This window comes from Caretta caretta, chromosome 3, assembly GCF_965140235.1.
Source record: "Caretta caretta isolate rCarCar2 chromosome 3, rCarCar1.hap1, whole genome shotgun sequence".
Lineage (NCBI taxonomy): Eukaryota > Metazoa > Chordata > Testudines > Cheloniidae > Caretta > Caretta caretta.
The window spans coordinates 65249280-65276972 of NC_134208.1; the positions used below are offsets into that span (position 1 = coordinate 65249280).

At 38.3% G+C, this 27693-nt stretch overlaps 1 protein-coding gene across 9 annotated transcripts in view; it reads left to right on the top strand.

Moving 5' to 3' along the window:
- DOP1A (DOP1 leucine zipper like protein A) overlaps nt 1-27693 on the top strand; it is a 93082-nt gene that overhangs the window by 30207 nt on the left and 35182 nt on the right. For 5 of the 9 annotated variants that reach the window (XM_048845129.2, XM_075126550.1, XM_075126551.1 and 2 more), the window contains 11 exons: nt 1311-1420; nt 3908-4016; nt 5603-5723; nt 6890-7009; nt 8701-8815; nt 9248-9277; nt 10081-10314; nt 13287-13905; nt 16914-17188; nt 21964-22116; nt 26473-26573. In XM_048845129.2, the coding sequence (XP_048701086.2) occupies nt 1311-1420; nt 3908-4016; nt 5603-5723; nt 6890-7009; nt 8701-8815; nt 9248-9277; nt 10081-10314; nt 13287-13905; nt 16914-17188; nt 21964-22116; nt 26473-26573 (1987 nt within the window). The remainder of the gene's footprint in view (nt 1-1310; nt 1421-3907; nt 4017-5602; nt 5724-6889; nt 7010-8700; nt 8816-9247; nt 9278-10080; nt 10315-13286; nt 13906-16913; nt 17189-21963; nt 22117-26472; nt 26574-27693) is intronic. The other 4 variants (XM_075126548.1, XM_048845135.2, XM_075126549.1 and 1 more) reach the window with 2 other exon arrangements.

Genomic DNA, 27693 nt, shown 5'->3' on the forward strand with positions numbered 1-27693 from the left:
ACAACATTTGATGCATCTTTCTGTAACTCATGGTGTAACTTCACACTGTTTTCTTAAAATTATGGACAGCAGATTCCACAGCTATTCCATCTGTGCAATTTCCACTGATGTCAGTGTGATTTCAGTAAATGGAGTGGCTGCATAGATCAGCATGTACAAGTGTTGCAGCATTAGCACACAAATAGGCATGTCCTATATTCTGTACAATTATATAATCTCTGTTTTCCATTTAATTGATCTGTATAGTTTTTATTAATATAATAATTTTTTCTTTGAGTTAATCAGTGTTGTGTTGCTGTATTTTATTAATGAAGATTCTACTGTAAATATAAAACCACTTCTTTTAACTAAGTGGTGAGGATCTTTTAGATCTACGTTTTCATAATATAGTACTTGCGTATCTATTTTTAGCTATTCCTCATTATTCTTATATCTTAATGCACAGTTTTATGAAAATTAAATAGAAACAAAAATCTTACTAAACCTTTTTAAATCCAAGTCAGCTCTCCACAGATGTCCTTAATACTAAAGTTTATTTTCAGTTGAAACTAAATGACATGCATCCTCTCTACTTTTTCTTCTGTTTTCATCATTCTTGAGCAGAAAATGTGAAAACCACTTTTGAAGAAATGTTGATGTTTTCAGCAGCTTGCTTTTTTTTTTAAAAAAAGCTTATCAGGAAAATGTTGAATTTCTGTAAGAAAAGATTAAATTTTTTTTAATTAGATATTTCTAGATATTTCTTTCACATAATTTTTCAATGATCAAGATGGTTTCCTTAGCATATGAATCTTTTTATAAATGATTTAATAGTTAACTTTGATATTCCTTTTACATGTATAAATAATTTAGAATAACAACGTTAGGACAATAGCTTCATTGGCTTTGGTCTCTGTGGTCCTCTAATGTTTAAAATCTGCTACAGCGTTCAATAGCGTTAACTACGGTTCTTTGTAATTGTTGTTTCTGTTGCTACAGTACATTGACTTTGAAGACGCATACTGTAGAACATACTGTATTTTTTGATGTCTAAATTTTTCTTGTCAAAAGTAATGTAACTATCTAGCAGTGTGTTCAATGAAAACTAAAACTCCAGAGTGTAGTTCACTCTGCAGTCAGCTTAATACTTTGTTCCATTTAATTAGATTCTTTTATTAAACTATTTAAAATGGTCTTTCTCTTGCCAACATTACTTGGACTACAAATTGGTAAGTTATCAGTGCCAGTGTGTTGATCCAGTGTTTAAAAAATTGAAGAAGAAAACATAAAAAGGTAAATATTAATTTGTCATGTCTTTTGTTTGCTTGAAGGTTTTGATAATAATGGTGCTATCGTAGGACCTAGAAGCACAAGACATAGCAATCCTGAGGAACATGCCACTTACTATTTCAATACCTTTTCTAAGGAAATGTTGGTCCAGGTATCAATAATATGTTTTTTTTTTTACATGGCATTTACTCATTATGAAACTATTCTTTTCATCAATATAAATCCTTATAAACAAACCTATTATAAAAATATTCTTTCAGTTAAGAATTGTCTTGATAAAAATTGGTGTTTCCTCATCCACTAATTGGCCATGTCAATATATTCATGTAATTTGTATCTTTTTATGAGGAAATTTTAGAAGCGCTGCCTTTTTATAGTATGTCCTTGTCTGTAAAAGAAATAACTCTTCTAGAACTCTTAGATTTGAATGAAAAGCTTAGTGTGAAACATTGATTGGCTAGCACTCTCCTCTTTAAAACAATAATATTATATGGAAGTATTTTAATCCCATCTCTCCTCTATTGCTTCCTCTCTGTTAGACAGAGTAGCACTTATGGAAGGTATTGATTGACAGCGAAGCAGACTGAAATCTACTTATCCACAGAACAGATTTGGAGAGGCTCCCTTCTCACTTGTATAGATGACAAAAATGTCCCTCCCTGTCTCAGCTGTGGGGGAGAGGGAGTTTGGTTAGACTAGCAGGGGGATGACCAGTCCCCACAATGGGAGAAGGGAGAGCGCTTCCTCTGGTGTCTGGTACACGCAGGAATATGCCAGGGAGGGGGAGGCTTTTCTGCTACCTATTGGCTTGCTGACTTGAGGGTAATGATGGAGACAGTTGGCCTCAGAACCTTCCCCCCTCCATTTAAAGCCTTCCTGGGCATCTGGAGGCAGTCTTGCCTCGATAAATGCCTCACCCTCTCTTCTGGTAGTTAAGGTATATGGAGATGTGTTTCAGGGCTGCTGTGGATCAGACCGACCACCAGTTTGGGGGATCAGGAAGGAATTTTTCAATTGAGCTACATTGGCAAGAGTCCAGTGGGTTTTTTTGCCTTCCTCACAGCATTTTGGAGGCACAGTTAGGTTAAAAGGAGTAAGAAAGAATGGGAACTCTAACATTAGGAGTTAATATAGAAAGGGTTAGGTCATCTCGTCTTGGCTGGTGTCCATTTTGAATAAAGGCTAAAAGGGCCAACTCCCAGATGTAATGAGACTTTGGATTTGGCTGGTCTGTTTGCCTGTGAAAAGGGGAGACTGTAAGTCTTCACAGGCTGAGGTCCCCTTAGGAACCCTCTGCCCTCCTTGTGGAGGAGAGGGCAAGATGATTCGTAAGTGAGCTGAATCCTAGTGGGAGGCTAAAGAGAGTTGACCTTGAATTATGGTTATATGGAGGAAGCCCTGTAGCCCTGCATGGGGCCCAGTGAAATACCTGTTTGTGAGAGGGAGTGGGTGCATACCACCCCTTGCCCATTGTTAAGGTAATAAAGTTATGGCCTGCAGATTAAATCCATTCCTGTGTCTTTCATTCACCTGGATGTTTGACTGATGCCTTTATCCATTTAATCTTTTCCCTCTCTCATGATGCTAGAAAGGGTGCCAATATTTATACAATCCATTTCCATTTTTTCTTAGCAGTCATGCTCAAGGTAGAGGATACCTGTTTTTTCCAATAAAGGGCAGAGCCCACTTGTATATTCTTTCAAGATCTTTCTTAAAGGGCATGACAAACACTAGCATATCATGTTAAAATTGTCATCAACAGCAACTTACTACCATTGAAAAGCCTTTCAAAATGTTGATTGCCCCTCTCCTCTTCTTTCTTTGCCAGTCTTTTTTCTCTTCTTTTGTATTTTCTTCTGATTTTTGGACTTGCTTGTCCTTTGATGCCATGTCTTGAAAAGTCTGCCTCTCTAAAAGCATGTTCAGGTGTAGAAGATTTTCCAAGATACTGTGTGATGATACTCACCTCTTAGTAAATGGAAGATCAAACCTTTTTTCTGTCTCATTCCTTCTGTCTTCTCTTCTCTCTTCTCTTTTTTAGAAGCTCTAGAAGAAATGCACTAGCGCCTACTCATAGATTGCTGTGCCAGCAGCAGAGAGAAACTAAATAGCTTCTGAGAGTCTAGTTAGTTTTATTCTGCATCTGGTGGCATGGAATAAAGTACTTCAGTATAGGAGTTCATTGTTTTCCCTTCCTTTTGAAGCTTTCGTCACTACTTGTTCCATACAGTTGAGCTAAAGAAAATAGTCTGACAGCCAAGCTGCATCCTGAATAGGTAGATTATTGTTTTATTTAGCCCTTTATTTAATTTTTTTTTACCTTCTCAAGTAGCTACATCATCACTTTATACCCCTTGTTCATTACTCTTAAGAAATTTTGAGTAAGCATCTATTTATGCTGCTATACTGTGTGTTCCCTACCTTTCTACAAATATTAGAATATGTTCCACTTCTGTGGAATAGAATGTGATCGACAATAAGGGGAATGCCTAGGTATGGAGAATGAGCTGCAGGGAGGTAAGAAAACAGGGTCTCCTCCACTGTGAGTAATTCCCCTTTTTGCATGTTTTCATAATTGCCTGCTTTCTGAAGCTGTTCTTTTCTTCTTGATTTTCTGATCTGTGTATGCTTTTTATAGGCAATGGTGGGAATCTTACAAGTTAATGGACATGTAGAAGAGAGCACACTGATGCAGGACCTAAAGCCTTTTCGGATTTTTATCAGTTTACTGGACAAACCTGAACTAGGTACTCTCATATATTTCTAACCTTAAATATATTTTTTGTTACATTTTGCTAAAAATTATTAATTCTTTTGGTTGACTAGCATATAAAGCAATGTTCTGGATAACTTCTTAAGTGGAGGATATTAACAAAGTAGTAGGTATGTTCAAGAAATGTGCAGTAAATAGATGGTAGAGTTGGACTATATAGTGTCTTCCAATGTAATCACATACTACTTTCTCACCTCCCCCCAAAAACCTAATTGTTCTACTCCATGCAGTAAATCTGAAGTTAAAGTAATACTGAGAAGTAGTTTAGGCCCCAAAATTGATCTTCCCAAAGTTATTTGAATCTTGAGGGGAATGCTATTTAGATTTTTAATTCTCTAAGAAAAACAAACCACAGCCACCACACTGTTACAGAGAAATGGGAAAAATATCCCAATAACTACTGCTTATGTGATCCCAAGGCCCCTTGCTCATTATCCCAACACACACATGTTTTGAAATATTAAAAATATAATACCACATTTTGTCTAGTACATAAAGAGCTTATCAGTAAGAATTGATTGGCTTATAAAGGATGTAGTTATTTTTAATAAACAAACAAGTAATTAAATTCCTTAATATTTACAAACATTATCCACAGTAAGTGGAAATTAAAAGTGTGGGGATGTGGAGAGATGATACATATGTATGGAATTTTGCCAACATGATCCACATATCTGTTCTCACTTCACTCAGTCTTAACATATGCAGTGTCAGTAACATTTAAAATGCCTGGCTCAGAAATTATGAATGACTGAGAAGTTGTCAAAGTCTAACTGTATTTTTTTATCATATAGTTTGGCTTTTCAGTCACCCATAATTTCTGAGCCAGACAGTTTAAATCTTACTGACACTGTGCACATTAAGATTTAATGAAGTAAGCACAGCTGTGAGGATCATGTTGGCAAATTGGTTTGGCAGATTAAACAAAGACTTTGCTCCTGCAGAAGTCAGTGGTGGTGTTCCCACTAATGGGAGCAAGGTGAGGCCAAGAGAAAGCACAGAAAGCTCTTCTTCTCCTCTGAAGACAGACCACTTTGTGAACTATTGCAACTCATTTCAAAGTCAGATGCTTTTCTTAAACCTCAGGAGTTTGTTGGAATCTAATGTGAGTCTGATGCAAAGACTGTCTTGCACATTTGTAGCCAAAAATGGAGAAGAACCCACTTCAACTGAATCAGAGTAAAGATGCTCAAAATATTTTACTTCTAATTTTTTACCTTACACTGTCAGGTAGATTTTCATCATGAGATGTCAAGGTTTAGCTTTATGAGATAAATTTAACTCACTAGGATTCACACAGATAATTTCCTGCACATCCTATTGAATAGCATATTACTGTATAAAATATGTATAGTTTTAAATTCTACTATGCATAAGAATGCACAAAATATAAGTGGGATTCTGTTCAGCTTTGTAAGTTATCTGAGTAAAAGTGATTTTGTGGCTTTAGTAAATGAAACTGTAGATTCCAATGATTTGGTTAGGGTTCAGATACTGATCATTGGAATGTCCTTAATTTTACAAGGTTGTCATTGCAGCTATTTCTCATGGTCATTTTAGGACCTGTAATCTTAGAGGATGTATTGATTGAAGTATTTAGAACATTATATACGCAATGCAAAGCTGAGCTGGATCTTCAGATGGAACTTTCCTTCAGCAAAGATCACACACAACTAAGCAGGTAGAGTACAAGGAAAAGAATATAACATATGCTTCCTCTTTAACAGAAAATAGTATACATTTTAAATATAAACATTAATAAATAGTAGAACTTGTTTATTGCTGAATGCATGCTAAATACGCAGCAATATCTTGAAGCCTGCTCCTCTGAAAGGGAAAGGCAAAGCTCTCATTGATCTCAATTGAAGCTTTTCCTTGGGACATGATGGAATGGACATCTATAGTTTTATTTTATTTAATGACATTTACTGTGCTAAAAAGGTACCAATATCAGTCACTTTATTTTGCAATTGTTTACTGTAAATGTACATTTACTGGTGTGAAGGCAAAACTCCATGTGAATGCTGTGTGTCATGGACGGGCAGGAAGAGAGTTCTAAGAGCTCTCCCTTTCCCATGTTTGGCACTCATGAGAAAAAGCAGTGAGGGGTGAGAGGCTGGCGGGTGAAGTTATGTGAGGTGTCAGCAGAGAGAAGAAGATGGTATGAGTGGGGAAAGTGACCCACTCCTGCCACCACTACAGATATGGCTGAAACTAGGGAGCAGCAGGTGGGCTTCCCTTAAGTCACTTGTCTTCAGAAACATGAAGAGAAGCTGCATCAATGAAGCAACAGAAATTGGGAGGCTGCACAGGCAGAGAGCCTCTGATCTGCTCTTGCACACAAAGAGAGGCAACAAAAGAGGTCTAGTACAGATCTCTCTGGATTTTGGGGGTGGCAAAGAAAGAGAAGCCATTTGGGAGGAGAAAAAGGGAGAGCAAAATGAAGGGAGTAGAGAGACCAGGAGAGTGGAGTCAGAGAGAGAGGCAGCTGAGACAAAGAGGGAAACAGAATGTTGGAGGAGGACAGGGAAGGGGGAGAAAAATAAAATAAAGAAAAATAAGAATGAAAATTGGAAACCAGATCCAGTAAAAATATATAGAAAAGGGAAAACAGATCTGAGACAGAGTGGGATGAGCAAGAAGTATGGCAACCATGCAAGGACTTGATGTAAAAAGCAATAGTGCATGCCCAGCTGAAGAGCTGCCATTAAAGGAGAGGGAGGGAACCAGTGTGTTAATATCAGCATTGTAGTGAGTAAATTCAGAATTATACGCCTTTGCATAACACTTAAATCACAGCATAGTAATATATATTAAATTGTACTACTATTTTTTATTTTCTTTTAGCAAATTGAGGGAAAATAAGAAAACCGCAGAGCTGATTAAAACTGCCAATCTTCTCTTTAATTCCTTTGAGCCTTATTATATGTGGGATTACATTGCTCGTTGGTTTGAAGAATGTTGTAGGTAAGTTGTATTTAATAGCTGTAAATGTAAAATTGGAATTGGCTTTACATTTTTTGGTTTGTGTATTGACAGGGAGGTGGACAAGATGTACTAATAATTGTACTCCACCTGCAAAGGCTTGTCTATACTAGAAACTTGTATTGTTTTAACTATATCCGTATAATTAAAGGAATGCAATCCCCCTAGTGTGGATGCAGTTATATCAGTATAAAGGTAGTTTGTTCTGGTATAGCTACTCCTGCATGGGGAGGGGAATAAGTATACCAATATAAGTCACTTTATACTGATATAACTGTGTCTACACTAGGACTTTCACTGGTATAGCTATTTCAGTAAAAAAAATTCCCACCCTGTAACCAAAGTAGATAAACCAGTAAAACTTCAAAGTATAGACCAGGCCTAATTTCTGAGATTCAGATTATTTTTAGTTCCCTTTCTTGATCTGGGAATAATCAAGGTATTGATATCTTGATTTTAGTAAGAGAAATCTTTGCAGAGCTCTCTTGTCTTCCTGCCACTGCCTCTTCAGCATGGATAGGTAAATTCCTTTGGAAAAAGTGACAAGAAAAGGTTTTGGGTAGATTGTTTCACACTTACTGTCCATGTAATAAAGTTATCCTCCTATAAATTCATTATCTGTAGCATATGATATATTTGACTGGATTAGGTAGAAATGTTCTTTTTTTGTTGTTTTTGGTGCATGTTGTTGGGTCTCTTAGCCTGTGTCCCAAAAGGGTTTTGAAAATGTTTCCCTCTGATCAACAATCTGCGTGGCGAGCAAAAGATGTGCATCGGTGCTTACAAGGCTTTGACTCTTTACCCTTTTATTAAATACTGTACAGATCTGGGCTTGAGAAAATACTGTCGTCATATCTGGAGAGATCGTTCCTCACAGGTGTTCCTCTTTTTAGGCTCTGAGTTGTGGTCCTTGTTCAAATTTAAAAAACATTTAGAAAATTAGAAGGTATTTTCACTGGTCCTTCATAGCCTTTCAAGGCAATGCTACCTCCTCAGAATTACGGCAAAAGGAGCCTTGAGAGACTCTCAAGGATAAATATATGAATGTAAGTTACTATTTATACGTGGGTATTAAATTTCATCTGTATGATGATACTCTGCACAGAAAGCTGTTTTTCCCACAGTGGGAATTTTAATTAGAAGAAAACTATGGATTTCAGATGAGGACTTTGAGAGCGCTATAGATAAAGGTGCCAGTATGAGGCACAGAATAATAGCAACTTCCTTGAAAGTATGACTTTCCTGAAAACTGAGATGAAATTGGTTACTATTTGGTAATATTTACCTTTGGCAGGGAGGGGGATTTCTTCCATTTTGTTGTGTTTTAAGCAGATTCTGAATTTCTGAATGAAAGAAAACAGGCAACCACCAAGTGAGGGGAAAATGTATGGATTTACCAAAACAATTTCCTGTAGCCCAGCCTTGCTTATGTGTGTCATGGCACACAATGGTGTGGCTGCCCTTCATAAAATATTGAACTTCCTTTGTATTTCAGATAAATAAGGATTGTATGGTCATCTATAAACTGATTCAACTGTTTGTTGAAGAAGGAACAACTGGGCTGCTAGTTTGTTCTTATGCAGCATCCTTGACGTATGCACCTGTGAATTAAGTTGTTACTTAATCATGTCATATGTAAACAAAAACAACAATAACATATTTTAATTTCATAGGAGGACATTGCATGCTAGACTTCAGACTGGGCCTGTAGGTGGTAATGAGTCAGCTGAGCTGCCCCTGACCAATTTCTGCCTACTAGTGGATTTTTTGTTGGATATAGTTTCTTTGGTAAGAATTCCTTTCTTCATTGGTTGTAGGTATATGAGGACACTACTTCTGTACTCTGATTTATAAAGCACTTTTGAAATTTGAATTTTGGATTTTGTCACATAAACAAATCAGCCTTTATGTTCTTCTGATGCATGAGCCTGCAAATTCTGTTAGCTTGTTTGTCATCTGATTCTATTTTGAATTTTATCCCATCTTTTCCTTTTCTAAAATTTATACTGTATTAGTTACAAATGTAACCTGTTGCGTTGGGGTTTTATATGATAAATAGTTAGATGATGCAATTCATTGGGTGCTAATTGTTCTGAATGTCACAGTAAGATATTTATCTTCTTTTATCTATTGACATTGCTTTATTTGATGAAGACTGCTAGAACTGTTTTTCCTGTATCTGTCTTCCCTCCTCAATTCTTTTGCTTTCTCATTTCAAAGCCTACTAGAAGTATGAGAGTGCTGTGTCAGGTATGGCATTCAGCCTGTTTTTCCTTTAGTTATTAATGATTTGCTACTTTTCACTCTTAAATCTGTATTTTGAGAAAATTAAAATACAAAGGGGATTGGGGGTAATTTTTTAATCCCATCAGTGTTACAAAATTCTTTGTAATCTATTTGTAGTATAAATGAAGGAGATTTAAAATTCTGAAAACTCTGAGCATATCCAATGATTAAACATGCACTGAAAAACAATTCCCTTTTATCCCTCATAAAGTTAATGCATAGAATATCAGACTTGGAGGACTTCTAGATTTTATTTGCCACTTGCATTGTTAAGAAGCTTAGAATAAAATTAACTGTATGTGATAGTTGTACAGTAGAACCTCAGAGTTATGAACATCAGAGTTACACACTGACGGGTCAACTACATACCTCTTTTGGAACCAGAAGTATGCAATCAGGCAGCAGCAGAGACAACAACAACAACAAAGCAAATACAGTACAGTATTGTGTTAAATGTAAACTACTAAAAAATAAAGGGAAATTTAAAAAAAAAAGATTTGATAAGGTAAGGAAACTTTCTGTGCTTGTTTCTTTTAAAGTAAGATGGTTAAAAGCAGCATTTTTCTTTTGCAGAGTAGAGTTTCAGACTTGTCTTAAGTCAATGATCAGTTGTAAACTTTTGAAAGAACCACGTTTTGTTCAGAGTTATGAACAGCCTCAATTCCCAAGGTGTTTGTAACTCTAAGGTTCTATTGTATAGCTATAGCAAATACATTTTAGGGTGGGGGTTATAAGACACTTTTTCAATTTTATCATCTTTTTGTTAGGAGACCTACATTGAAATACAAACAGAACATCTGCCTCAGTTGTTGCTCAGAATGATTTCTGCATTGACAAGCCATCTTCACACTTTGCACTTGTCTGAACTAACTGATTCCCTCAGGCTCTGCTCAAAGATCCTTAGTAAGGTTCAACCTCCGCTATTGTCTGCAGGTACAGATGGTACTCTGCAGCTTCCAAGTGGACACAACAGCTCCATCAAAGAATGGGAAGATAAAAAGGTAATTTATTAATAGCCTTTGCATCCTTTTGTGTTAATTTTGTGTAAAATGTGGGTTTTTCAAAATTCTCAGTGTTAGCCCAACTCTGCTAGTATTGAAGACAGTGGGAAATTTCGCTAGTGATTTCAAGTTAGGTCAATGCTGAGTACTTTCAAAAACCTGACCCATCTTCTTCTGATGAATTTGTTAGTATAATATTGTATGTCTCCTCAAGTTCCTCACCATTTTTCTCAGTCCTGTTTCCACCTTTTTTTAAGTTCAGCTTGTGCTATTTTTAGTTTTACAGTCATTTTTAAGTTTCTTAAAACATGCAAAAGCAGCAAACTATAGATGGGAAAAATATAAACTGTCTTTTACAAAAAAAATGTATAACAATAAATGTAAACATAATTGAGCCTTGATTAATAAAAAACATTGGAACTGCTCAATTAATTGCAGATGAAGGCCCCAATCATTCAAGGACTTATACATACTTTTTAATGTTAAGTATATGCATAAGTCACTTCAAATTCAGGACCTAAGTAAGAATTAGAGACCTCTTGAGAAATATTTGGATAAATCTCTAAGCCAATATATAAAAAACTCTAAAGGCTGGATCCAGTGTCCATTGAATTCAGTGGCAAAACTTCCATTGATATCAATAGGCATTGGATCAGGCATCACAGTCATCATTTCCTTTTACCATTTGGAGATAGTTCTAAAGCTCTTAACCAATGCCTTTTTATAAATTTGCATAGATCAGATAAATTAGTTCTTTTGAATTAATTTAATGTTTTATCAAATATGTATATCTCAAAATCATTTAATAAACAAAGAGAAGGAACAAAAAAACCAGCAACTGTTTCTATTTCAAACAAATTTCAGTTTCTAACAGTCGGGGGTGAAAGTAACTGAAGGGACTTACCGGTACGCAGGGCCGGGGTCCTGAGAAAGGTATGTGTGTGGGGGGGGCTCTCAACCGGAAGGGGTGGGGAGGGGCGGAAGGGGCCTTTAAATCCCTGGGCCCTTTAAATTGGCACTGGAGCCCTGGGGCTTCTGGCTGCCACCACTACCCTGGGGCTCCGGCTGCAGTAGCAGTGGCTGGGAGCCCTGTGGCCTTTAAATCACCACCAGAGCCCCATGGTAGCTGGAGCGGCGGTAGTGGCCGGGAGCCCTGGGGCTCTGGTGGCGATATAAAGGGCCGGGGCTCTGGCCGCTGCCGAGAGCCCTGGGCCCTTTTAAATTGCTGGCCTGAGGAAGCTGCCCCCTGCCAGTACGGCTGGCTGTGTACTGGCTCTTGCTGGTACGCCGTACTGGCTTACTTTCACCTGCTAACAGTTTACATTTCTAAAAAATCTTGTAAGTGATCAATTCTTTTGAACCAAAATATACTAAGTCTTACACAACTACAAACTTATATGAAGGAAATCCCACACTTTGATTTTATATATATTACATATTTTGGGTACAGGAGGGAAAGATGCTAGGTACCAAGTTTTATGCTGAGAATCTAAGAATTTATGCTCTGTGTTGAGAGACCATCCCAACTTTTTAACACATTAGATTTTGATTGCTATTTATTATATTGGAATTAAAACTCTTAATTTCGTAAAGAACTTCGAACGACTCATTAATAATTAATGGTGTTTTGTAAAAGTATGCAGTTGGGAAAATTTCTGTTTTTTTTAATAATTCTTTTAATTCCTCATTTTTGGCTCCAAAATTCAGCTGTTTTCTCTTTTTTGAAAGATGCCTTGACAATCTGTAGTATTTTACATTATGTGAAACAAGTTCATCCTGGTTAAATAGTACAAATTAACAACAACAATAACAATAATCGTGAAGCTTTGTACCAACTACACACCTACAATTGTAGGTCAAAATTCATTACTATCTTTAATGTAATTATTTGAGCATTGGCATCCTATAAAACTATCTCTTGATTGTAGAGAAATTTTACCTCTTCCCACTCTTTCCAGTCCTCTCAAGCCTCTCTCTTGACAACTCCCTTCATCTCCTTCACCCACTTCCATCATTCCACCACCCTTTCATATTGCTTCCTATGACTGGAACAGTTTTCCAGTTAACAGATTGCAAGCTGCCAGCTCCTTTATGTAAGAAAATCCTAAAACCTAAACATTCCAGGAAGTCTGTCGGCTAAAATGACTATGCAGTGTTATTATAGCCGTGTCGGTCCCAGGATACTAGAGAGACAACGTGGGTGAGGTAATATCTTTCAACCCTTGAATGGTCCCTTACAATATGTGCTAACTACTTATGCTAAACTATCTGCTTGATTTTGTATTTAGTTGTGACGCTCTTAGTACCTTTCCCAGACCTGAAGGATAGCTGTGTCTAGCTCAAAAGCTTGTCTTTTTCACCAAAGTTGGTCCAATAAAAGATATTATCTCAACCATCTTGTCTAGCTAAAATGACTGTAAATTTTAGTGCCTTTTCTTCCGCTCTCTTTAACATTTTGAGGATTTTTTTCAAATGACTTATAATTTTACTATGTTGATCCCTTCTCCCTCAATCCATATTAAAATATAAATTGTTTGTTTAAAATCTTCTTAAAATGCATATATTTCAGTTGATAGACAGTGATATCTCCTGTTATAGTTGACATGCCATATAAATATACTTCTTTGGGAGTTTTAAAAACTTGGTTTTGACAGGAAAATGTATGGAAGGGATCAGCAATAAGAGTATATAAACACATAATTTAAAACTTTGTAATAGAACAGAACTAGGGCTGCCAACCCTCCAGGATTGTCCTGGAGTTCCCAGGAATTAAAGATTAATCTTTAATTAAAGATTATGTCATGTGAGGAAACCTCCAGGAATGTGTCCAGTGAAAATTGGCAACCCTAAGGAGAACTCAAAACTGCCATTCTTTTCAAACTAGGAAATAAGTTAATGATTTCTTATCACTAATTAGTGACATTCATTTTTACTGTTTAATCTATAGTTATCTATACTTTTATCTCAACTAGGTGCCATCAGTTTCACTTGAAAATCCTTATGATGTATTCGAAGATGGTGAAAATCCTCCAAGCAGTCGATCATCAGAAAGTGGATTTACTGAGTTTGTACAGTACCAGGCAGATACAGCTGTTGACATTGACAGAGCATTGAGTGAAGGCCACGAAGCACCTGGTATCGCTATTATAGGTAGCACATCCTCAGAGACTGAGACAGCATCAACTGTGGGATCTGAGGAAACCATTGTACAGCCTCCTTCCATAATTGCACAGGGGTCAGCAACTCGAAGTGGGAAGATGATCCAAAAGACTGCAATGCAGTGCTGCTTGGAGTATGTCCAACAATTTTTAACTAGATTTATCAACCTGTATATAATTCAGAGTAATTCCTTGTCTCAGCCCTTGGCAACAGAGCTTCAAATGGACCTCACTAGAGAGCAAGGACAATCTACAAAATGGGACAGAGAATCACAAGGAGATGCTAAGGGGAAAAAAAGAAATAAAATGCCAAAAGAATACCTTTCTGCCTTTATTGCTGCATGTCAGTTATATCTTGAATGTTCAAGTTTTCCGGTTTACATTGCAGAGGGGAGCCACACATCAGAATTACATCCTGAGAAATCTGATTTTGGTAAGTAACATTTTCTTACTTTCTCCTTTTTTTCCTCGCATATTCAGTTCTTAGTTTAAACTGTTCTTTAGAAAATCTGAAAAGTAGTTGGAGTCTTTCTATATTTACATTGTTGCTTGTTGTTCCTTGTAGGGACATAGATTTTTTTTTTCTTTTATGACTTGGATTACATTTTAGAAACTAAAATATTTTTAATACAGTTACAAGAAAATTGATGTTTTGATGTGATTTTTAATACATGTATGTTTTGAGTAATGAATATGTATTACACGGAAGAACCTTAGAGTGGAACCCAGTTTCTAGATTCTGCTGTCGACGTGTGAAATACATAATACATGGATCCATCAAGGTTCTTTGTTACTAGTGTTCTTCTTGTGCCTTGGAATGTATTTGCACATTGAATAGATATATGGAATAGTGACAAGATTACATCAAACATGCCTTTAACTCTTTTTTAATAGTTTAGATTGTTATCCATATTTATGCCCTTTGAAACAAATGTATAACTGTAAGTTATAAATTTCAGTTCAGTAAAATTTGCACTACCCAAGAGTTTATTTCTAAATTTATTTCTAAATTTATTTTGCTGTTGAAATGTAGTGTTTAAGATTAAGGTTATAAGTGCCAGCTGACAACATTCACAAATTTCACAGGTACAGTTACTGAACTGAAAAATTAGGAGTAAATTTGCATTATAATTAAATGCCCTCTCTCTGACATCTGGGATTTTGTTTATTCATCTTTGAAACTTAAGATTGTTTAAATGTAGCTTTTTGTTTTTGACTTGTGGTAGAGAGCATTGCATGGTGTTGAGAGGGCATTTTATGGGAAAGAAACAGTGCCCTGTAATTAGATATTAGGAAAAACTTTCTAAGGGTAGTTAAGCTCTAGAACAGGCTTTTAACGGAGGTTGTGGCATCCCCATCACTGGAGGTTTTTAAGAGCAGGTCATACAAACACCTGTCCGAGGTAGTCTAGGTTTACTGAGTCCTGCCTTATCACAGGGGGCTGGACTTGATGAGTTCTCAAGTTCTCTTCCAGCCCTACATTTCTGTTTTAGACTCATAGACTTTAAGGCCAGAAAGGACCATCGTCATCATCTAGTCTGAGCTCCTGCACATTGCATGCCACAGAACCTCACCCACCCACTCCTGTAACCTACTGAGTTACTGAAATCCTCAAATCATAATTTAAAAACTTCAAATTACAGAGAATCCACCATTTACTCTAGTTTAAACCTTTAAGTGACCCGGGACCCATGCTGTGGAGGAAGGCAAAAAACTCCAAGGGTCTCTGTCAATCTGACCTGGGGAAAAATTCCTTCCCGACACCAAATATAGCAATCAGTTGGACCCTGAGCATGCCGGCAAGACCCACCAGCCAGACACCTGTGAAAGAATTCATTGTAATAACTCAGAGCCCTCCTCATTAATGTTTCGTCTCTGGCCATTGGAGGTACTTGCTACTAGAGGTCACAGATGGCCCACAGGTCATTGTAGGCCATCTCATCATCCCATCCCCTCTATAAATTTATCAGGCTCAGCCTTGAAGCCAGTTAAGTGTTTTGCTCCCCATCACTCCCTTTTGAAGGCTGTTCCAGAACTTCACTCTGCCTAACCTTGTTGATAGCCAGCTTATATCCATTTGTTCTTGAGATGCTTGGTTTGGTCGCAATCCTTCCCAACAAATTTGTCTCCTTCCTTGGGTCACAGGCTTCAAATAGCTTCTGCAACTTTAACTTAAAGTAGTTCCAATCCTTCTCCACATTCAGATTCTTGAGGTCTTCAGGTCAGTCCACTTCCCTAACTAATTCTCTTAATTTTTTAAAGTTTGCCCTTTTGAAATCAAGGATCCTAATTACAAACTTATTTGCAGACCTGTTTTTGTTTATCCTTCCTTTTAGTTTAAACTGAATTAGCTCATGATCACTTCATGATAATGAGGGAAGAATGTGAGTAGGTAAATATATATATTTGTGTAAAATCTGGCTTAATGCTCAGTTTCTGAAGAGGTTTTTACTTGAGTCCAATTCACATTATGAACTTTGCATTGAATTGCAGTAAGTTTTTTGTGTAAATTTAGTGGAAATTGACAAAAGAAACCATGGAGTTATTTCTGGAACAAAATTATTAGGTTGCAAGATTTTATATTTCATTATTTCTTTCATGATAATTTCCTGACGGTAGTAATTATGTCAGGAGAACAAATAAAAGCAATGTGCACTCTAGTATAGTATAGAAATATACTCTCTAAAAGGTGTGAAATACATACAACCCAACTATTTTTGAGCTAAAATTGCAAAGAATATGTTTGCTCTTCTTCCCATCGTATTCAGTTTTTATGTCAAAGGTCAGAATACACTTTTCTCTTAAGAACAGAGATACTGAAACTGATTTAGCGGTGCTAGGATTGACTTGTGAACTTTTACACATTTGTAAAATATAGTGATATAATGCAGTGTTGTGTTGAAAGCAGGACAATTTGTGTTCACCTCACCTAGACTAGAGGAAGAAATATAGTACATAAGAGCTTATTGTGTTTGTTTATTCTTATCATAAGAAAATGACCTTTGCTGTTCTGTGAGTTATATCTTCTGTTGTCTGTTTTTGGGATTATGTTTGTTTGGCACATTGGCTAAATGTAAAATGCCATGCACATCTTCTGGTGCTATATAAATTAGTATAGTAATATCACATTTATAATTTGTTAGAATGCCTTTTCATTTGTTAAATTTTACATAATTTAAAAGGGAGGTATGACATTATGGTGCTTCAGTTCTTTTTAGCTACCAACTTTATTAAAAATAAAGAGAATTATTGACACTACAAATCGTTTTCTCAGATAAATATTACGAGAGAGGGTTACAAATATAGACGTTAAAAGAATACTGCAGAGTTGATTTACTATAGGTTGTGAGGCATAGTAGGTATGCAGAATGGAAGAAAAATTAATTGCAGTACAACAATTTCACTTGTAATGGAAAATATTTCCTTTTATTTTCATTTCAGACTGTGAACAAGTACAGCCTCCATTGTGGCTTCAGACTCTTATGAATGCTTGTAGACAAGCAAGTGATTTTAGCATTCAAGGTGTTGCTATTTCTCTGGTAATGGACTTGGTTGGATTGACTCAATCTGTTGCTGTTGTCACTGGAGAAAACCTAAACAGTGTGGAAACTGCACAGCCCCTTAGTCCAAACCAAGGAAGAGTTGCTGTAGTTATCAGGCCTCCTCTTACTCAAGGCAACCTGAGATATATGGTTGAAAAGACAGATTTTTTCAAGGTACAGTAATCATCTTACTGCCCATGCATTTATTTCTTGTGCGTTAGTTTCTTTAGACTGTATTTCCAGCAACAAGACGACACACTTTCTTTCCAACTCTGTATCAACAGCCTTGCCCTTCTTATACTTTCTTAGGTTATGGAATAAAACTTCCTTACTGGGTTATATGACAATTACTATTTTCTGTTTTACTGTTCAAATTAAAATATTTAGCTACTACTACTAAAGGTAGTTCCACACAGTGTAGGTATAAACAGCTGATTTGAATTGGTCTTTTGCAAATATAAATGAAAGAAGTGAGTTACTAGACGTGAGAAGATGTTGTGAGAGGTAGCCAAGACATGAAACTGAGAGAAAATGTTCTGGGTAGATAGGGGTTTAACAAAAACAAGAATACTAATGACTAGGGCTGTCACTTAACTGGTGTTAATGTGTCCGATTAAGGCACAGCACAATTAATGCGTTAATTTTTTTTAACTCGCTTTAATCTCAGATCCTCTGGGTGGGAGGGCAGCATGAACTGCTCTGGAGAACCTGTCTGGTCAGGTGCAGTAATGCAGGCCGCCAGCAGAGGGCGGGAAGAGAAGAGGCTAGAGAAAAGACATAGTTCTCATCAAGAAAAGGAGTACTTGTGGCACCTTAGAGACTAACCAATTTATTTGAGCATGAGCTTTCGTGAGCTACAGCTCACTTCATCAGATGTATACCGTGGAAACTGCAGCAGACTTTATATACACACAGAGAATATGAAACAATACCTCCTCCCACCCCACTGTCCTGATGGTAATAGCTTATCTAAAGTGATCAACAGGTGGGCCATTTCCAGCACAAAGCCAGGTTTTCTCACCCTCCACCCCCCCACACAAATTCACTCTCCTGCTGGTGCTAGCCCATCCAAAGTGACAACTCTTTACATAATCAAGTCGGGCTATTTCCTGCATAGATCCAGGTTTTCTCACATCCCCCCCACCCCCATACACACACAAACTCACTCTCCTGCTGGTAATAGCTCATCTAAACTGACCACTCCCAAGTTTAAATCCAAGTTAAACCAGGACATCTGGGGGGGGGTAGGAAAAAACAAGAGGAAACAGGCTACCTTGCATAATGACTTAGCCACTCCCAGTCTCTATTTAAGCCTAAATTAATAGTATCCAATTTGCAAATGAATTCCAATTCAGCAGTTTCTCGCTGCACTGCTATGGGTACCCGCATGGCCCCACAGTATGCCAACATTTTTATGGCTGATTTAGAACAATGCTTCCTCAGCTCTCGTCCCCTAAAGCCCCTACTCTACTTGCGCTATATTGATGACATCTTCATCATCTGGACCCATGGAAAAGAAGCCCTTGAGGAATTCCACCATGATTTCAACAATTTCCATCCCACCACCAACCTCAGCCTGGTCCAGTCCACACAAGAGATCCACTTCCTGGACACTACAGTGCTAATAAACAATGGCCACATAAACACCACCCTATACCGGAAACCTACTGACCGCTATTCCTACCTGCATGCCTCCAGCTTTCACCCTGACCACACCACACGATCCATCGTCTACAGCCAAGCTCTGCGATACAACCGCATTTGCTCCAACCCCTCAGACAGAGACAAACACCTACAAGATCTCTGTCAAGCTTTCTTACAACTACAATACCCACCTGCAGAAGTAAAGAAACAGATTGATAGAGCCAGAAGAGTTCCCAGAAGTTACCTACTACAGGACAGGCCTAACAAAGAAAATAACAGAACGCCACTAGCGGTCACCTTCAGCCCCCAACTAAAACCCCTCCAACGCATTATTAAGGATCTACAACCTATCCTAAAGGATGACCCAACACTCTCACAAGTCTTGGGAGACAGGCCAGTCCTTGCCTACAGACAGCCCCGCAACCTGAAGCAAATACTCACCAACAACCACATACCACACAACAGAACCACTAACCCAGGAACTTATCCTTGCAACAAAGCCCGTTGCCAATTGTGCCCACATATCTATTCAGGGGACACCATCACAGGGCCTAATAACATCAGCCACACTATCAGAGGCTCGTTCACCTGCACATCCACCAATGTGATATATGCCATCATGTGCCAGCAATGCCCCTCTGCCATGTACATTGGTCAAACTGGACAGTCTCTACGTAAAAGAATAAATGGACACAAATCAGATGTCAAGAATTATAACATTCATAAACCAGTCGGAGAACACTTCAATCTCTCTGGTCACGCAATCACAGACATGAAGGTCGCTCTCTTAAAACAAAAAAACTTCAAATCCAGACTCCAGCGAGAAACTGCTGAATTGGAATTCATTTGCAAATTGGATACTATTAATTTAGGCTTAAATAGAGACTGGGAGTGGCTAAGTCATTATGCAAGGTAGCCTGTTTCCTCTTGTTTTTTCCTACCCCCCCCCCCCCAGATGTTCTGGTTTAACTTGGATTTAAACTTGGAGAGTGGTCAGTTTAGATGAGCTATTACCAGCAGGAGAGTGAGTTTGTGTGTGTATGGGGGTGGGGGGGATGTGAGAAAACCTGGATCTATGCAGGAAATAGCCCGACTTGATTATGTAAAGAGTTGTCACTTTGGATGGGCTAGCACCAGCAGGAGAGTGAATTTGTGTGGGGGGGGTGGAGGGTGAGAAAACCTGGCTTTGTGCTGGAAATGGCCCACCTGTTGATCACTTTAGATAAGCTATTACCAGCAGGACAGTGGGGTGGGAGGAGGTATTGTTTCATATTCTCTGTGTGTATATAAAGTCTGCTGCAGTTTCCACGGTATACATCTGATGAAGTGAGCTGTAGCTCACGAAAGCTCATGCTCAAATAAATTGGTTAGTCTCTAAGGTGCCACAAGTACTCCTTTTCTTTTTGCGAATACAGACTAACACGGCTGTTCCTCTGAAACCTGTCATAGTTCTCATCATGGAGGAGTAGAGATCTTGATATTCCCCACCCCCCTCGGGTTACCATATTTTTTTAAAGTAAAAACAGGAGGGCCAGGGCCTCACTGGAGTTGCCTGCCCCCTGCAGGGCTCGCCCCCAAGCCACCCTCCCCATGCCTCCCAGGGCTGGGGCTGGCGCTGACTCCCCCCGCACCCCCAACTCCGTGCTGCCTGCATCTGGGGCTGAGTCCTGTGCTGCTCACAGCTGGGGCTGGGCCCCCGAGCTCCGCGCCTCCCCCAGCTGAGGCTGATCTTCCCCCCAACCCCGCGCTCTGTGCCTCCCCCGGCTGAGGCTGATGCCCCTCCCCCCAGCTCTGTGCCACCCAGTGGTCAACTCTGAAGCCAGCACTGCCTGTGAGCAGCAAATTTCTCCACTTTCCTGCTGGCGGGCAGTGCTGCCTTCAGCTGATCCCCAGGCAGCAGCTGCCACTGTCTGCTCTGCCTTGCAGCTGGGATAAGTACCCTGTTTTGGTGAAAAAGTAGGGATGGGTGGGACAGAGCTGAAAAAGGGGACCGTTTTGGCCAAAATGGGATGTATCGTCACCCTAGCCAGCCCTGGCCCTATTGTTCACGGCCGACCCTTCCCTCCCGGGACCAGCTCCCCTGCGTTGTACCCTATTGCTGCTAGCTGGCTGCCCACTCTGGGGGTACCCCACAGAGAATATGGGCCTGGTGTGCTCAGCCTCCCTGCACCAGCCTCTCCTCCCCTGCAGTGTGATGAGTCCCTGAGGTAAAATCCACCCTCCCTTGCAAACAAGGCCTCACTCAGCCAAAGGGAGCCCACCTAGCTCAGTAAAAGGAGGCGAGCCCAGTACCAGAAACTTTTCCAGATGCAGCAGCAAGACACCTTCCTCACCCTCCTACTGCACAAGTTATTGCTTGCTGCTCCCCATTGACACCCCCTGTGCTCCCAGGCCCTTGTCCTGCACAAGTCATTGCTTACTTCCCCTCTCCCGTGTCCTCCCGCAACACTGAATGCTTGTTTGTCTGAGTGTTTGGCTGAACAAGAAGTAGGACTGAGTGGACTTGTAGGCTGTAAAGTTTTACATAGTTTTATTGTTAAGTGCAGTTATTCTTTTTTACATAAATATACTTTTGTAAGTTCAACTTTCATGATAAAGAGATTGCAGTACAGTACTTCAGTGAGGTGAATTGAAGTTTCTTTTTTACAGTGTAAATGTTTGTAATAAAAAATAAATATAAAGTGAGCACTGTACACTTTGTATTCTGTGTTGTATTTGAAAATGTAGAAAACACCCAAAAATATTTAAATAAATTTTATTCTATTATTGTTTAACAGTGCAGTTAATCGCGATTAATGTTTTTAATCGGGCAATTAATCATGATTAATTTTTAATTGCTTGACAGACTTACTTATGACTTATGAAATGTGAACTGTTTTTAAAATTATTTACAAAAGAAACATTTTAATTTTACATTATAATTGCAATATTAGATATAGAATTCTGGAGACAAATTACACTAGCTCCACTCTTGTGATTTAGGAGGTCATCAGAAATGCTCAGCAGAAGAATATTCTGTAGTAGGTAGTTAATTATTGTAGTATTGAAATATTCTACTTTTACAAATGTAAACTATCAAGTACTGCATCCTCAGAGTGAAATTTTATGGAACTTTATACAGTAGGGTATTGCAGTGTTTTTTGGCTTTTTTGTAGAGATAAAAGCAATGCATAATCACATAATTTCCCCCAATTGTTCATATTTTTCACTGATACTGCATATGTCCCTTTCATTGTGTAAAGCTAGTAATTTTTCAGAAAAATACAAGATATTCATTGACTTAAAATATATTTTCATTTACAAAGCATGTAGCTTCAACTCTGTGGGACCAGTTGGGTGATGGAACTCCTCAACATCATCAGAAGAGTGTGGAGCTCTTTTACCAGTTACATAACCTGGTTCCATCTTCTAGCATTTGTGAGGATGTTATAAGTCAGCAGCTGACTCACAGAGACAAGGTAAATCTTCCCTCCTGTTTGTGTGATTATTAAAAGGTGAATTAAAGGAACCATCAGGAAATGTAGTAATAGAGTGACATGTGTGAGTAAGGGACTTGGTAGCTCATAAGACAGTTTGAGCTCTTTCATGTTTATGTGCACGTATATACACACTGATTTGTAAAGAATTATAACATGTTTATAAAATTGTGAACTCTCACAAATCTTCATCTCACCTTTCCTTTCTGTCCCTTCATCTAATTAATTTATGATCCCATCATGGATAGTGTCTGAGTGCTTTATAACCACTAATTCATTTATCCTCACAGTGCCTCTAAGGCAGAGGAAGTGTTATTGTCCCCATTTTTCAGATGGAGAGGTAAGGCGCAGAGAGTTTTAATGACTTAACCAAAGTCATACAGAAGGCTGTGGTAAAGCTTGGAATTGAACTGAGATCCGAGTGCCTGAGTCCTAGGCGTAAATCCTCCTCCTTCCCACCTCAGTCTCTGCCCCCTCCTCCTTCCCTTTGCAGCGCGCTCTCTCTCTCTCTCAGTCTAGGCCCACTCTTCCTCCTGCTCTCTTCTCTTGCTGTATTCTGACCAACATTATAGCAAACCCTATAACTTCTGCTCCTCCAATAAATTTGCCTTGATAAGCGATCTATTTGTTGGCATGTTCTGCTGTCTCCACTTCATTTCTCTCCTCAAAACTTGTTACTCTTTCTCCAAATTAGCTTTTCTTATTGCCATGCCTTCCATGAAGATCTTTTGTCACTCCTCCTGAAAGTGGTGGTGGTGGTCCCTCCTCTCTTCATTTAGTTATTTACAGACCCCCCTCACTTATTTTCCTTTTGGGCCCACTTGATTTTGGTCTCTTCTATCCTTGCTATCCACCTTCTTTTTTTGGTGGTTTAGAGGTCTCTGTCTCTTCTGTCCTCAACCCTCTTGCCTTGGGTGGCTTCTAATAAGCCGTCTGATGTATCTGCTTCTTTTAAAATTATTGGCTCACTGTCTACTTTGGGTTCTTTTTCTCTCTAGGCTCCTGTGACTCTGACTTCCTGGTTCTCATTCTGCCTTTCTAACTCATTCAGCATCTCCTTTGATGATCTTTAAGAACTGATGTAAAGATCAATCAGTGCCATTTGCAGTGTATAACAAGAAGTTTTATTACTCCTACAAAACCCAAGAACTTCTCTGCATGTTCTTGATCACTATGTATTGGCACTTTTTTCATTTAACTGTTTATATATAGAGAGAGCATTCCTGTAACATCTCTCTTTCTAGAACAGAAAGTGAGCAGTTTCCGTTAACTACATAGTCTTTCAAATGATTGAGCAACTTTACATCCCTTCCACTTTGTGTGGTTCCACCTTGAGTCCCTTTCTTCTCCTGCCACTTACCCTCAGGAGATTTCTGTGATGTTAGATTTTGTGGCATTACCTTTACCAATTCCTGTGCATTGCTAGTAGGTGAACTAACCTCACAGTCATTGCAGTTTCCCCTGCATCTGAATAGTTGTTTGGAACTCACCTGGTCAACTCTTGAGAGCAACTGGTCCCTGGTTGCTTGTAGGAAATAACAGCTAGGGCTATAGAGTTGTCTGCATTCTACAAAGTATGATTAGACTTGGCAGAATTAGATTTTAAAAAAAAAATTGATGGCTAATATAGATGTTTAAAAATAAATACTCTTTTCAATTTTTCTTTATTTAAACTTTCAGAGTTGCGGGAAATTATGGAGGAAGGGTCAGACAATAATTGTTTAATAAAATAAACCTTGAGATTCAAAACTTTATAACTGTTAAAACACAATATGTCAACATCACGTCAAAATGTACAAAGTAAATATCCTTAAATCAAACTCTTAAATTCTAGGCAGCATTTTTCTTCCTTTATCAGTGGAAATATGTTTTTTCTGTTTGTGAGTGTACGGAGAAATTGACACGTAGTGATAAAAAATCTAATCCTTTCAAACCTTGGTGCTACTCTTTGTCCCTACCTTCCATCCTTTGTCATTGTCTTTAGGTGCCGGTTGAACTTTATACTGGCTGTCCTATTAGAAGTTCAGCGAGCTCTTTTCTACCTCTGTCGTAGTAGTATTTGGCTTGCTGATGACACTTCTTAATTTTTCTGTTACCTTTTCTGCTACTGCTGGCTTCAAAAGTTTATTTGCTGCAGGCAGTAATCAGTGTGTGGTGTGACATGAGATTGTGTACTGGACTGCTGCCCTGACGTTCTGTTGGTATATTTGTTCAATCCATTACTGCTGTCCATGGGTCTTTATTATCCCACTACGCCTTGCTTAGCAATTTCTCTGTAATCTCGGCAGCTACTTTTGCTTTGCCCTTAGACTGGCTGTGTTGCAGAAAGGATGTGATATTTTCAAATTCTGCTGATGCTGCAAATTGTGCAAATTCCTGACAAGCAAACTGAGGGCCATTACCTTTAATAAGTCTCTGGAATTCCGTTCAGGCAAAGTGGGCTTCCCAGCATTCAAAGACAGAAATTGTTGTTGAATTTAAGGCATCTGTTCCCAAATAATCCAGAGAGTCAATCAATCATCACCAGGTATACTATATTTCTCAGAATACGTTGGTCTATTCCTATCTTGCTCAGTCATGTTTCAGAGTATTGTAAGAAGTGGTGGACAATTTTATTCGGATGAATAGTTTATTTGCTGAAAAATGCAGCTTTGGCCAAACCAAACCATCCCCAAATTTGACCCCACAGTATCATTTTTCAGAGCTAGCTTCAGAAAGCCATATGTGTTTGTGTGTGTGTGTGCACTGCTATAACTGTCAGCCCATTAGTTGGGGTCTTTCCTGGGATGTGGAATACCCAGGTATGAATCCTGCACCATTCACTGGGTCAAAGAGAGAGTGAGAATGAAAATGACTCTGTTGCCTGGTGATTAAGGCACTCTCTTGGGAGAAAGAAGATATTAATTCAGACCTTGTCTCTGTCCAATTCAAAGGACGGACTTGAATCCACATCTCCCACCTCCCAGGTCACTGAAAAATACATGTATTTCTTGCCTTTCTTTGCAGACCACTCTTTTTTTTTTTTTATTCTTTTAGTCTGAGTTTGCCATTATTTTGTGTGATGCTGTATATCTTACACTGTTTCTAATGTTTTCAAATTTGTAACCGTTTATTTTATTCACTGCTGCAGTAGGTAGCAGCAGCATTAAGTTCCAGTCTTTGTTGTTGCAATGTGTGTTCTGATGCCATTATTTTTCATGCCTACAACTATATGATCTCTAATGAATTTGTCTGTAAGTGTGCCAGAGTTACATGACAAGGGTAACTGGTGTGGCTTGGTTGCGTATTGGTTTGTAGTTTTGAGTTTCATTTTGATCAGATGTATGGAAAATATACTTCTCATATATTATCATTTTTTTAGGGACAAGTATTTTTCTAAAGCATCTAAGACTTTATTTACATCTTGCCTTTCTTCATCTGCCAGCTGTAAGTGCTGACATATAGGAAAGCAGTCCTTACCCATTGCTTTATTCAGAGTAGCCATTCTGCCTGCCATGCTTTCTTTGTTCAGTCCTGCAGCCATTTCACAGTTTGTCCATGAGGCCCTGAAGCAGCTCCGTTTTTCATAGACATCCCCATGTATTTGTTCCATAGCAGGGAGTGGGATATTTGAGTCATTACTGATGTCACTGAGTGCCTCTGGTCAGCCACAACAAAAAGTTAAAGCAGTAAAAACTTTTATTCTGACACCATGTTAAGAACTGATATAAAGAGCAGCCAGTGGAAATCATCTACTGTACTGTGCACAAGTTTTATTGGTCCTACAAAACCCAGGAACTATGCGACACATTCTTGAGCACCATCTGCTGGCATCTAATCAATTAACTATTAACAATTTGCTTATATTCAGATGAAGACCTCTTATAACACTCTTTATCTTCCCATCAATCTGACCTCTGTTTGTGCCTCATGGTTCTGTTTTCAACCCCTTCTCTTTTCCCTCTTAGCTGTGATTAGATGTCTTTAATGCCATGATTTTTAAGTACCTCTTCCATGGTAATGATTACTGTCTTTTTCACAAGCTGAGCATCACATATTTCCTCCTAATCTCTCTCTCTTTCTGTCACCTTCTCTATCACCTCTAAGAAATGCATTTGTCCTGGATAGTAAATGTTCTTATTTTTTAAAATTGTACATAGGTTTTTTTTTTTTTTTTTTTTTGCAATGACGATCTATTCTTGCCTCTCAGGATTGGTAATAAAGAACCATCTTTAGGTAAAAATGAGAAAATGGAGAATCTGACCTAAAACCACGTTTCCATTCTTGTCTAGCTTTCCTTTCACTACTTTCTTGGGGGAATGATAGTCAATTTGATCTAACTTATGTTTTGTTTTACAGAAAATAAGGATGGAAGCTCATGCAAAATTTGCAGTGCTTTGGCATCTCACAAGGGACCTTCATGTTAACAAGTCTTCTTCCTTTGGCCGTTCCTTTGACAGGTTGGTTATCATTAGGGCCCTACCAAATTCATGATCCATTTTGGTAAATTTCACAGTTTCAGGTGTTTAAATCTGTGTTCAAAAATTTTCTCACCAAACCCCCATCACTAGCCTCACCTTTCTCAGCTAGGATTGTGCTCATACACACAGTTTCTTTGTGTGAATGTGATGAAAGAAAATTAATTTGAATGTTGTACCCTTTACGTACAACTGTGGGACAGCACAGTGAAGTGTTGCATTTCATCTTGCATTTCTTTTGGAGCTACCTCTGTTATTTATTGCTGAAGAGAACATGGTAAATTCTGTAGAAAAGCTGATGAATATGACCACAGAATGGCATAAAAATGTTAAAGATAATTAGGGGCTACTCGGTGTATTAACTAAGAGGTAAGGCAACTGTTAATTTTCTCCCTTGGAAAGGGCTCTCAAGACCTAAGATATGAAAGGGAGAAAATGATGAAAATAGGAACAGTGTTATTGTCAAGTAAGCTATATTTCTGTTCTCAGTCCTTGAGGATAACACTTGTAGATAATAATTATTTTATTTTCTCTGCAACCTCATTTACAGATTTTTAAAACTGTTGCTGTTATTTATATTGCAGTGTCACCTAAAGGGCAACCAAGTTAGGGCTTCATTGTGCTAGATGCTGTACAAACACAGTAAATGAGAATTCCTCTATTATTTTGATCTGTCTTTACTGTTAGTGCTTTCTGTCTCCTTTTCTGTTGTTTTAGAATATGTAAATTTCACTTTTGGATGCAAAATTTGAAAGAGAGCTTCTCATTGATTCCAAACAAAATGCCACTTATGTGAAACAAGCTGTAATCAGTATGTCTTGGGATACTCATCTGAACAAACCTAATATATTACTATTGCTCAGTACATAGGTTATAAAGAATCATTGCAATCACATCAGTGCAAACTTAGAGAGCAATATATTTTTTGAAAATCTGAGTAGAGTTTTAATTACACATCTCAACATTCCTCATGCATATATGAAAGATTAGTATATTAAACATAGTTGTTGCTTGCTAATTATTTTGAGTGAAAGAGAGGAAGTACACTTGCATATTGAGATAGAAAAAGCAGAGAAAGTGCTCATTGAAAGTGGGCAAATAT